At 33.8% G+C, this 13,951-nt stretch overlaps 1 protein-coding gene across 28 annotated transcripts in view; it reads right to left on the bottom strand.

Annotated features, from left to right (window-relative positions):
* The window catches only part of CSPP1 (centrosome and spindle pole associated protein 1), a 183,604-nt gene that overhangs the window by 100,643 nt on the left and 69,010 nt on the right, over positions 1 to 13,951 (bottom strand). For all 28 annotated transcript variants that reach the window (XR_005381064.1, XR_005381063.1, XR_005381062.1 and 25 more), the window contains 2 exons: positions 11,976 to 12,097; positions 11,557 to 11,635 (listed from right to left, as the gene is read on the bottom strand). Coding sequence is in view for 21 of the 28 variants with exons in the window: in XM_038579450.1 (XP_038435378.1) it covers positions 11,557 to 11,635; positions 11,976 to 12,097 (201 nt within the window). In the remaining 7 variants the exon portion in view is untranslated. The remainder of the gene's footprint in view (positions 1 to 11,556; positions 11,636 to 11,975; positions 12,098 to 13,951) is intronic.

The following is a 13,951-nucleotide window of genomic DNA, read 5'->3' as shown; positions in this document are numbered from 1 at the left end:
AAATAAAATACTGGAATAAAGACAGATCACGTGCACACCAAAATAGTTAACTGAATCACAGATTCCTTCCACCTCTAATTAGGCTAAAATGCTTGAAAATAAATACATTAGAAAATGGTTTGTAAGAAATTAAAGAGGTAATTCTACTACTTGACTGTTATTATATCACAATTTTATACTTTGTAATGTGGCATTCAGAAAAACAAAATAGAAGAATGACAACTTAAAAACAACTTCACTAGAACCCGGTTCATGACTAACAATAAATGGACATGAAGGATCTTACAGAAATGAGTATTCTAAAACTGGGAAACAGGGATCCCTGGGTGGCGCAGCGGTTTGCCGCCTGCCTTTGGCCCAGGGCGCGATCCTGGAGATCCGGGATCGAATCCTACATCGGGCTCCCTGTGCATGGAGCCTGCTTCTCCCTCTGCCTGTGTCTCTGCGCCTCTCTCTCTCTGTGACTATCATAAATAAATTTAAAAAAATTAAAAAATAAGAGAAGTATTAATTTATTAAAAAAATAAAAAATAAATAAAACTGGGAAACCCTTCCATGATGGCAAAGTAGGAACCTTTAAAAATCTGCTACCCCATTAAAATATTGAAAACATTGTTAAAAATTGTCAAGATCAACTTTTTTATAATTCTGAAAATTAATGAAAGGCTTGCAACAATCCAAGAATTATAAAAAATTAAAAAATAAAAACTTTCATTAAGAACAATAATATTTATGGCATCTGAACCTGCCCCTTCCCATTCAACTTCTGCCTAGCTTACTGAAGCCATAAAATACAACAGCCTGTCACAGAAGGCAGCTATAAAAATCAGCAGCCCACAGCCAATGGAAATGTAAAACAGGTTTGGAGCTCCCCAAACAGCCAATCTCTAAAAAATGTGACCTTTGACCTATCTGGAAGCTCCCTGGAAGAGCACCATTCTTAAGGCCTGCCTTTATTTAATGCGTACTTAGAGCTTGCTCAGTATAAATGTTCTTATCATGAAGTATTTCTAGAAAACAATCAGCAGCAATTGTTCCACATTACAGTTACTGTGGCAGCAAAACCTGTGGAGCAAGCAAAAGGCTAACCACCACCGACAAAAATTTTTATTTTTTTAATTAGGGAAAAACATATCCATAGTGGCTTGGAAAACTAACATATTCTTATGAACCTAGAAAGCCACATGCATATGCAGAGCTTCACAGATACCCAAAAAATCTGTGAGAACATTCTAATCTTTCCTTCTGGCTGGTATTGAGAAGGAAGTAAAGGCTAAAACTGAGATGAAAACTGCTGGAGTATTGTACTGAACATGCCCCAATACAAAAACAGAACACTTAGGGATCCCTGGGTGGTGCAGCGGTTTAGCGCCTGCCTTTGGCCCGGGGTGTGATCCTGGAGACCCAGGATCGAATCCCACGTCGGGCTCCCGGTGCATGGAGCCTGCTTCTCCCTCTGCCTATGTCTCTGCTTCTCTCTCTCTCTGTGTGACTATCATAAATAAATAAAAATTTATTTAAAAAAAAAAATACAGAACACTTAACAACGATTATTAGACATTTATTTTAAGTCATTTAAGGAAATTTAAGCCCTTTAAGGCAATCTCTGTCCAGTCATAACCGATTAAGCTAACTCAGCAGAGGCATCAATAGTCACACATGACAAATAATATAAACTTTACAGAATTAGTTCACAACAGTACTTTAAAAAGAACCACAATGACAAATAGCAACAACAATAAGCCTTAGGGAAATGAGAAAATCTGATTCCACAGTTGCCACATTTTATCTTTTTAAATGCCCAGTTTACAATTAACAAAAAAATTTTATATGAGACTAACAAAAGAATAGGGAAGTATGGACCATATACAGGAAAAAGAAATCAGTCAATACAAACTGTCCTTGGGGAACCCTACATGTTGGACTTATTGGACAAAGACTCTGAATGAGGTATTACAAGTATCTTGGAAAAACTAAAGAAAACCATATCTAAAGAATTAAAGGAAAGTATAAGAACAGTGTTATACCAAATAAAGAATATCAACAAATTATTTTTTTAAAAAATGATATTACAGAGTTGGAAAGTACAAAAACTGAAAAGAAAATTTCAGTAGAGGGTCTCAACATCAGATTTTAGCAGGCAGAATAAATCATTGAATTTGAAGTTAAGTCACTTTAGATTACCCAGTCTGAAAAACACAAAGAAAAAGGTTAAAGAAAAATTAACAGAACTTCAGAGACCCTGTGGGACACCATCAAGTATATCAACATATACATAATAGGCATCTCAGAAAGAAAGGAGACAAAGAAAGGAACATAAAGAATGTCTGAATAACAGCTGAAAATTTCCAAAACTTGATGAAAAATATTAACACATCTAATAACTCATCAAATTCTAAGCAAGAAAACTCAGAGATCCATACATATATACATTATAGTCAATCTGCCTAAAGACAATGAGAGAACCTTGAAAATAGCAAGAAAATAACAAATCATCATGTACAAGGTATCTTTAATAAGATTAACAGGTCATCAGACACCATGAAGACCAGAAGGCAATGAGACGACATATTCAAAATGCTGACAGAAAATGAATTTTAACCAAGAATTCTACACCCAGGAAAACTATCCTTCAAAAATAAAAGCAAAATTAGAACATTAAAGCTAATCAGGCCTTTAATAAAAACTCAGAAAAGTTATCACTAACAGATACATCCTATAATAATGAATGTAGCACACTACATATTGTGATGAGGATACACCTGACAATAACTGCAGTAAACACAAAGAAATAAAGAACACCACTAACAGTAACTACAGGAAGACAAAGATAAAAGATATCACAAATATATTCTTTTTTAAAGATTTTATTTATTTATTCATGAGAGACAGAGAGAGAGAGAGAGAGAGAGAGAGAGAGGCAGAGACACAGGCAGAGGGAGAAGCAGGTTCCATGCAGGAAGCCCAATGCGAAACTCGATCCCGGGACTTCAGGATCACACCCTGAGCCAAAAGCAGACGCTCAACCACTGAGCCACCCAGGCGTCCCTACAAATATGTTTTTATTTGCAACTCTATTCTTTCTAACTTAAAAGGTAAATACACAAAGAAACAAACAAGAAAGGAAAAGAAAGAATTATAAAACTGTGCTGATGAGTTTAAATGTATAAAGATGTAATTTGTATGACAACAATGGCATAAAGGAAAAGGGAAGTAATGGCATTACAATGTAGAAAAAAATTTTTTTACTATTTTTAATATTGACCTTAAACTCAGTTCTTTTAAATTAACACAGTAATTTTAATCTGTAACAAAATACACACACACACACACAAAAAAAAAAAAAAAAAAAAAAAAAAAAAAACCCACAAAAATCATACTAAAAGGAATTAAAAAGGAATCCTATAAAATATTTAACATAAGGGGCTCCTGGGTGGCTCAGTCAGTTAAGCATCTAACTCTTGATTTTACTTAAGTCAATATTCAGAGTCCTGAGATCAAGCACCAAATCAGGCTCTGTGCTCAGCAGGTAGTCTGTTTCTCTCTCTTCCTCTCCTTCTGACCCTCCCCCAGCTAGTGGGCACACACTCTCTCAAATAAATAATATCTTTAAAAAATATTTAATATAAAAGAAGGCATTAATAGAGGAACAGAGAAACAAGAAAGATTTTTTAAAAATAGCCGACAAAAATTCTACCTTAATAAGAATTGTACTATATGTAAATTTAGGCAGAAGATAGCAGAAAAGGGTGGACTGAGGTTGTGGGGGTATACTTAGACTAGGATGCAGAAGTATGCTGTCTGCAGAGACACACTTTAAATTCAAATACACAAATAAACTGATGGTAAGACATGGAAAATTATATACCATGCAAGCTAACCCAAAAAAAAGAACAAGAGTAGCAACATTTATAACAGACAAAATACACTTCAGTTCAAAAACTGTTACTGGACACAAAAAGGAATCTTTTATACTGATAAAAGTTCAACTTATCATTAAGAGATAATAATGAAGGGGATCCCTGGGTGGCTCAGCGGTTTAGCATCTGCCTTTGGTCCAGGGAGTGATCCTGGAGTTCCGGGATCAAGTCTCATGTCAGGCTCCCGGCATGGAGCCTGCTTCTCCCTCCTCCTGTGTCTCTGCCTCTCTCTCTCTCTCTCTATGTCTATCATAAATAAATAAATCTTTAAAAAAAAAAGAGAGAGAGATAATAATGATAAACATATATGTAACATAACTACAGAGACCTACATATAAAAAGCAAAAACAGAACTGAAGAGAGAAAAAGACAAATCAAAAATAGTCAGAGACTTCAGTACTTCACTTCAAATAATAGGACAATTGAACATCTGCATGGAAGGTCAACAAGGAAATACAGAAAATAAACAATACTACAAGCCAACTAGATCTAAGACACAATGATAGAATGATCCACTCCACAACAGAGTACATTCTTCTTAAGTCTATACAGAATTCTCCAGGACAGACCATATGTTAGGTTATAAAACAAGCCTCACTAAATTTAAAAGGATTGAAATTAAAAAAAAAAAAAAAAAAAAAGGATTGAAATCATACAGAGTATATTCTCCAACTGCAACAGAATTACATCAAAAATGAGTTAAAAAAGGAAATTTATAATTCTGTTGGGAATAAAACAATACACTCTAAAGTAACCAATACATCAATGAAGAAATCAAGAGAAATTGGAAAATACTTTGAGATGAATGAAAATGAAAAGACAACACGCAAAATGTCAGAGATGCTATGAACAACACTATACCAACAAATTAGATCAAATTAGATACCTAGATCAACATCATAGATATCATTGACACAGGTCAATCTTAGATACAAACTACCAAAACAAACACAAGAAAAAATCTTAAATAAACTGATGACAAGTAAAGACACTGAATTAGTAATAAAACAAAAAACTACCCACAAAGAAAAGACGAGAGCCAACTAGTTTCCTAATCAATTCTCCCACATTGAAAGAATTAACAACAATCTTTCCCAAACTCCAAAGTAAAATGGAAAATGGAAAAACACTTCCAACTAATTCTACTAGGCTAGTACTATCCTAATACCAAAATGAGACATGAAGAGGCACCTGAGTGGCTCAGTTGGTGGAGCATCCACCTCTTGATTTCAGCTCAGGTCATGATCTCAGAGTTGTGATCAGCACCCTGCCCTCCCTGGCCACCGGATGCCATGCTCAGCTCGGAGTCTACTTGAAATTCTTTCTTCTTCCTCTTTTTCCCTCCCCCCACCCACACTTTCACACTTGCATGCTCTCTCTCAAATAAAAACTTTAAAAACAACAATACTAAAAACAAAATCAGACATGAAAACAAAACTAAAGACTAATATCACTCATAAACATAGAGGCAACAATCCTTAAAAAAAATAAGCAAACTGAATAATCCAGCAACACATCATAAAAATTATACTTCACAACCAAGTGGGATTTATCACAAGAATTCCAGGTTGAGGGCAGCCCGGGTGGCTCAGCAGTTTAGCACCGCCTTCAGCCCAGGGCGTGACCCTGGAGACCTGGGATGGAGTCCCGCATCGGGCTCCGCATCAGGCTCCGTGGGAGGAGCCTGCTTCTCCCTCTGCCTGTGTCTCTGCCTCTCTTTCTCTCTGTGTCTCTCATGAATAAATAAATAAAATCTTAAAAAAAAAAAAAAAGAATTCCAGGTTGATTTAATATATGAAATGAATCAATATAATACACCCTATTAGTAGAATAAAGAACAAAACCACTGAAGCATCTCAATAGATGCAGAAAAAGCATCTGGCAAAATTCAACTTCTAATTTAGAAATATGCTGAAATATGTATGCTAAATACATTTATAATGGAAACAAACAACAAAAAATAGAAGAAAACTTCCTCAAGCTGATAAAGGCAATTACAAAAAACCCATAACTAACATCACAATTAATGGTTAAAGACTAAACAAATGCCTATAAGATAAAGGAAGAAGTAAAATTATCTTCATTACTGATGATGTAATCATGCATGCAGAAAATGCCAAGAAATCCACTAAAAACTGTTAGAACTAAGAGTTTAGCAAAGTTGCAGGATATAAGATCAATATACAAAGTTCAACTGTACTTCTACAAACTAGCATGAATAATAGGGAAATGAAATTAAGAGAACAATTCCATTCACAACACCTAAGAGTGTTAAATACTTTGAAATAGGGATGCCTGGGTGGCTCAGTGGTTGAGCATCTGCCCTCAACTTAGGGCATGATCCCAGGGTCCTTGAGATAGAGTATCACATCGAGTTCCCCACAGGGAACCTACTTCTCCCTCTGTGTGTCTCATGAATAAATAAAAACCTTTTTAAAATTAATAAATAAATAAATACTTTGAAATCAATTAAGCAGAAGTTAAGCAGTGTAAAAGTTACAAAATATCACTGGAAGAAATTTTAAAACCCCAAATAATTTTATAAAGACATCCCACATTCATGGATTAGAGACTTAATAATGTTAAGATATAAAAGTAAACCATAAAGAAATAGAAAGCCTGAAAAGACCTATAACTAGTAAGGAAACTGAATCACTAATCAAAAATTACCCTGATATCCAAAACGAAAAGGACGCTATAAGAAAACTACAGGTCAATATTGCCTGTGGCCACTGATGTAAAAATCCTCAATAAAATACTAGCAAGCCAAATTCAAAAGCCTATTAAAAGAATCAAGCACCATGATTAAAGGCGGATTTATTCCTGGAATACAAGAATGATTAACATACAAAAATCAATATGCCACATTAATAGAATGAAGTGAGGAAAAAAAATGACCATCTCAATTGACGCAGAAAAATGATTAAAAAGTTAACAATCTTTCATGATAAAAGCTCTCAACAAGCTAGCAATAAACTACCTCAACATAATAAATGCCATATTTAAAAGACTGAAAGCTTTTCCTCTAAGATCAGGAACAAGGCAAAAGTACCCACTTTCTACTTTTTTTGAACATAGTACAGGAAGTTCTAACCAGAGCACTTAGGATAGAAAAACAAGTAAAAGGCACCCAAATTGGAATGTAAGAAATAAATCTTTGTTCATTGATGATGTATGTTACATATAGAAAACCCTAACGATTCCACACACAAAAAATACCAGTTAGTAAAACAAATTCAGCAATGGTAGGATACAAAGTTAACACACAAAAACCAGTTGCATTCAATACACAATGAATAATCTGAAAAGGAAATTACAAAAACAATTCCATTTATAATAACATCAAACAGAATAGAATACTTAGGAATTAAGTAAACCACAGTGTGAAAGACTTGTACAAACACTGAAAACTACAAAACGCTACTGAAACAAATTAAATAAGACATTAATAAATGGAAAAGTACCCCATTCATGGATTAAAAGGTTTAATATTACTAAGATGTCAATACTACCCAAAGTGATGTGCAGATTTGATGCAAATCTTATCTAAATCTCAATGATATTTTTGCAGAAATAGAAAAACTCTTACTAAGATTTTATTCTCTCAAGTAATTCCAAATAGTCAAAAAAATTTTTGAAAAAGAACAAGCTACAGAACTCATACCTCCTGATTTTAAAACTTACCACAAAGCTACAGTAATCAAAACAGCATGGTACTGGCATATAGAAAGACATAGAGAACAAATGAATAGAGAGCTCAGAACTAAATACATTCATGTAAAGTAAAATAATTTTTGCAAGGGTGCCATGACCATACACAATAGGAAAAGGACAGTCTTTTCAACAAATGATGCTAAGAAAATGATATTCACAAGCAAAGAATGAAGCTGGACTCTTAACACTTAATACCAAAGTTAATTCAAAATGGATTAAAATCCTCAAAGTAAGACCCAAAAACTATAAAACTCTTAGAAGAAAATATAGAGCCAAAGCTTCAAAATATTGGATTTGGCAATAATTTCTTGGATAAAAAAAGAAAAAATAGGCAAATTAAACTTCATGAAGATTAAAAATGTGTATGCATCTATAGTGTTGCTAGACACTACCAACAGAGTAAAAAGGCAACACAATGAGTAGGGGAAAATATTTGCAAATCATATATCTGATAAGGAATTAATATCCACAATATATAAAGAACTCTTAAAATTCATCAACAGAAAAAACAAATCACCCAATTAAAAAATGAACTATTAAGGACTTAAATAGACATTTCTTCAAAGAAGACAGACAAATGGTCAATAAGCACATAAAACTTCAGTCAACATTAGTAATTGTAAGGAAATGCAAATCAAAAGTACAGTAAGATAACACTTCATTAGGATGGCTATTATCAAATAAAACAAAAATAACAAGTGTCGGTGAAGAGGTGGAGAAACTGGAACCCTAATGTAGAGCTGATGGAAATGAAAAATAGTACTGCTGCAGTAGAATACAATACGGTGGTTACCCAACAGATAATTACCATATGATCCAGCAATTTCACTTCTGGGTATATACTCAAAAAAACAGAAAGCAGAGTCTAGAAAAGACACTTGTAAAAAAAATAAAAAATAAATAAATAAATAAAAATAAAAATAAAAAATAAAAAAAATAAAAAAAATAAAAAAGACACTTGTACACCCACATTCACAACTGCATATTCGCAACAGAAAAACATAGAAGCAACCCAAGTGCCCACTGATGGATGAACTGGATAAACAAAATGTGGTATCTACATACAATTAAGTATTACTCTCAGCCTTTTGAAGAAAGTCTGACTTGTATCACAACATGGATTAACCTTGATACATTATAGTAAGTAAAATCACCAGACACAAAAGGAGGAGTAACATGATTTGACTTCTATGAGGTATCTAAAGTAGTTGCAATCATAGAGACAGAAAGGGGCAGAAGGGGGAATAGAGAAATGTTTAATAGGTACAGTTAGTTTTACAAAATGAAAAGAGTTCCAGGTGGTGGTGATGGTTGCACAATATGAATGTACTTAATAACATTGAACTACACACTTAAAATGCTTAAAATGGTAATTTTGTTTGTGTATTTTACTACAATAAAGAAATTGAAAAAATATATTAAACAGATCTATAGATTCCATATAATCTGTACCAAAATCTCAACTGACATTTTGCATAAATCGACAAGCTTATCCTAAAATTCACATTGAAATGCGAAGGACCAGCAACAGCAAAAGCAATCCTGGAAAAGAAAAATAAATTTGGGGAACTCATACTTCCCTAATTTCAAAACTTGCTATAGTACTACAATAATCAATATTCCTGGCATAAGGGTAGACACATAGATGATTGGAACAGAATACAGAATCCCAGAAACAGACTCACATAAATACATGTCCAGTGAATTTTGACAAAGATGCAAAAGCAATTCAATAAAGGACAAATAATCTTGCTAACAAATGGTGCTGGGCACCACTGGACACCCAAAGGAGAAAGAAAGAAAGAAAGAAAAGAAGAAAAAAAGAAAAGAAAGAAAAGAAAAGAACAGAAAAAAAAAGAAAAGAAAAGAAAAAAGAAAAGAAAAAAAAAAAAGAAAAGAAAAAAGACCTTCAATCTAAGCCTCATATCTTACCTAAAAATTAACTCAGAATGGATCATGGACTTAAACAAAAAACTACAAAACTTTAAGGGGAAGAAAAAAAAAAAAATCTTTGGGATGTAGGCCTAGAAAAAGAATATTAGACTTGACACTGAAAATATGATACATAAAAGAAAAAACTGATAAGTTGAGCTTGATTAAAAATTTAAAACTTTTGCTCTCTGCAACATGCTACTCAAAGGATGAAGATAAGCTGTAGGGTAAGAGAAAATATTTGCACACCATGTATCTGATAAAGCACTAGTATTTAGGATATATCAAGAATCCTCAAAAACTCAATAGTTAGAAAAACAACAACTACTCCAATTTAAAATGTGTTAAAAAAAACAGGGCGCCTGGCTGGCTCAGTCAGTAGGGTATGTGACTCTTGATCTCAGGGTCATGAATTCAAGCCCCACATTGGGCATGGAGCCTATTTAAAAAAAAAAAAAGTAAAATAAAATGTGTAAAAAAAATCAAGAAACATTTCATTAAAGATTTATAGATAGCAAATACATGAAAAGATGTTAAGCATCATCATTATTAGAGAAATATAAATTAAACCCCCCATGATCTATCATTACACACATATCAAAGTGCCATAAACAAAAGTCATGACACCAAATGCTGGTAAAGACGTAATGAAACCAAATTCTGAATACACTGCCAATACAAATGTGAATTGTACAGTCTCTGTGAAAAGTCTGGCAGTTTCTTATAAAACTTAAGTTATAACTACCATATAACCCAAAATAATACTCCTGACCAATTTTCCTAAAGAACCAAAGACTATGTTCATGCAAAACCTATACATGAATATTTATAGCCACTCTATTCATACTAATTTAGATGTCCTTCAACAATGTACCACAAACTGTGGTATAAACATACCATGAAATGCTACTCAGCAATAAGAACAAACAATTTATACATGCAACTACTTGATGAATCCCTAGGGAATTATGATTTTAAAAAGTCAACCTCAAAAGGTTACATAAATGTTCCATATTTACATAGCATTTTTTAATGACATTAAAGACATGCAGACAGATTAGCTGTCCCTAGTGGAGGGAGGGAATAGGGGCAGGAAGGAATTAGGTATGGCTGAAAAGGGCATTATAATGGATCCTCGTGATGATGGTAGTGTTCTGTATCTTGACTGTATCCAATGTCATATATTTGGGCTGTTATTGTTCCACAGTTTTACAAGAACTTAGCATTAGAAACTAGGTTAAAGGTACACAAGATGTCTCTATATAATTTCTTATAATTCCATCATGGGAATCTATAATATCTCTAATAAAAAGTTTAATTTTGGTATCCCTGGATGGCTCAGAGGTTTAGCGCCTGCCTTCAGCCTAAGGTGTGGTCATGGAGGCCTGGGATCGAGTCCCGCATCGGGCTCCCTGCATGGAGCCTGCTTCTCCCTCTGCCTGTGTCTCTGCCTCTCTCTCTTTCTCTGTCTCTCATGAATAAATAAATAAAATCTTTAAAAAAAAAAAAAAAGTTTAATTTTAAATAATACTATAAAATATACTTATTGACATGGAAAAGGGGTTTATGATATATTGTTACTTTTAAAAGAACAGTATACATAATATAACATGATTTGGTGTACAGTGTGTGTATGATTTGTGACAACATAAGAAGATTTCCTGGGGGAAGAAAAAAAAGAAAGAAGACTTACTGAATGCTTAGATACACCTATCACTGAATGAATGGGATTTCAGGTGATTTCAACTTTTTGCATATGCTTCTTTGTATTATTATTTATCAGTAATATGTATGCATGACTTTTCTAAGTGAAAGTGAGATTACTCTTAATTTTTTAAATGTACTATGAAACACTGACTTAAAAGCAATACATGAACATACTGGTTATGCAATAATTGACAAATTAAGTTACACCTGTTCTGAAGGGAAAAAATAATATAGGTTCTATGAAAGACAAATTATTTTGAAAGAAATTATTTTAAAAACTTACATAATAGGCTGTGCTGGCTGGTGGGTGACAGGAGCACTAACATAAGCTGCAGGCTGTACTCCCATCATTCCTGAACCATCTTAAAAGAAAACAAATTTATTTCAGAGTACCCATTTATCAACACTTTATTCCTAAAGAAAAAATCACATATTGAATACTATCTAAGGGAAAAATTTCATATTTCCTTCTCAGGAGTTAGCAAAGAACATTGCAAGAAACCACAAAATAGATATTTCTTAAAGCTAAATAAAAAAACAACTATGAAATATAGCTGAGTTTTAAACTGGGCGTTTTTAAGTCAATAAATATGTAATATTTGAATTAAGTAAAGCTGTGGCTGTAACTTATTTTTGCTAACATTAAATAATTTTCCTGACTGAACCACCAGAAAAAAAATGTTTAACCTATAGGTAACTTACAATAAGCAAGACTGGGATCCAAAGTATTCCTGGCCCCATAAAAATAGTATGCATCATCATAAGGAGTACGATAGTTAGTAGCCAGAGGTGGTAGCAGGGGAGGAGGTGGCAGAGGTGCAATCCTATATCAAAAAAAAAAGGGGGGGGGAACTTTTCTCATATTTCATTGCATTTTTAAATCAAAACATAATTCTTTTGCACAATTTTGCTGAAAATCTAATTGCTGCTTTGAAAAGGCCACCATCTTGTTTTAATCTCTTATCAAAAATTAGGATTCAAAAGCAAAATATTCTACCAAATTTCAGAATTTAAGGTATAACATATATAAGATGAAAACTTTGAATTATAATAATCAATTAATATCTAATTAACATATATATATATTATATGCCAGTATTGAACAAACATGGTCCCTGTCCCTCATAAATAATACAGAAATAAACAGGCAGTTACAGCACAGTATGTGAAACAATACAAACAGACACAGGGTGCCGTAGGAACATGGAACAGGGACATTTCAATCATATGGGGAAAAGAGGAAAGAAGTAGTAAGGCTTTCTAGAAAAGACAATGCTTTGGGATGCCTCGGTGGCTCAGTGGTTGAGCATCTGCCTGCGGCTCAGGGCATGATCCTGGGATCTGGGATGGAATCCTGCATCAAGTTCCCTGCGAGGAGCCTGCTTCTCCCTCTGCCTGTGTCTCTGCCTCTCTTTCTCTCTCTCGAATGAATGAATGAATGAATGAATGAATGAATGACAATGCTTCAGCCATGTTGGTGGAGTCAAAGAGAAGGATAGTGCAAGAAGAAAAGGCAAAGTATAAACAGGATTAAAAATAGTTCCATTTGACTGAGGGGAAAGGGCCTATTTTTTTTAACTCTAAAATAATTTATTGTTCTTTCAAAGGTAAGTCAGCCATAATGTGAAAGAGAAGCCACTTAAGTATCAACAGTAAAGAATGGACATAATGCTTTGTATCTCATAAAGTTAAAGCTTCTAAAAACCTCTACTTCAGCACTTGATTATTAGGAAAATCTATTTGCATCAAGGCAATATTTTCCAATAGTAAAAAATGGAAAAGGCAAATTCCTTTAGATGACCAGAAAAAGAAAAGGAGACATCTTAGAATGTCTTCCCTCTTGAGTCTATCTTCACAGGTTATCCCTTGTTGTATACTTCAAAATAATTTTGAAGAGCTAAGAAGGCATTAAAGTTCTCTCCAGTCATTGATATTTTTCACACTTTACTGGTAACTCAATGTGTCTAACCTTACTAAGTGTTGCCTGGATATGTCAACAAAGCAGTTGAGAAACCGCTATGAAAGGAAACCAACCGCCAACATCATTATATCTTAAATTTGGATAGAGATTTATATAGAATTTTTTTTTAAGATTTTATTTATTTATTCATGATAGACATAGAGAGAGAGAGAGAGGCAGAGACACAGGCAGAGGGAGAAGCAGGCTCCATGCAGGGAGCCCGATGCGGGACTCGATCCTGGAACTCCAGGATCACGCCCTGGACCAAAGGCAGGAGCCAAACCGCTGAGCCACCCAGGGATCCCTGAGATTCATATAGAATTTGACCTTCACAACAACTCTGTAAATGTAGGAAAGAAAAAAAAAAAGACTACTATTTCACTTTTACAAATAAAAAAACAGAAGTTTAAAAGAGGTGTGGTATTCCCAAAATCCAGACAGTGGAGCCAACTATTTTAATCCCTAAACCAATGCAGAGACCATCATACCATGCTCTGTAATTTCAATCTTACCTAGTGCTTTAAGTCAGGGAGTCATTAGATCAAACAAACAAAACACCTAATAAACACGGTACACACAGTGCTACAATTTGTTAGTAAATAAAAGATAAGATCAAGTCCTACTGAAAGAAAGTATAGCATAGGAAATATCAATATTAAAAAGGAAAAACACCTAATTAAACACATTCCTATAATTAATACATTAATAGTAAACAAAA

The sequence above is a fragment of the Canis lupus genome, chromosome 29 (assembly GCF_011100685.1).
Source record: "Canis lupus familiaris isolate Mischka breed German Shepherd chromosome 29, alternate assembly UU_Cfam_GSD_1.0, whole genome shotgun sequence".
Classification (NCBI taxonomy): Eukaryota; Metazoa; Chordata; class Mammalia; order Carnivora; family Canidae; genus Canis; species Canis lupus.
This window is presented reverse-complemented; position numbering and strand designations above follow the sequence as displayed.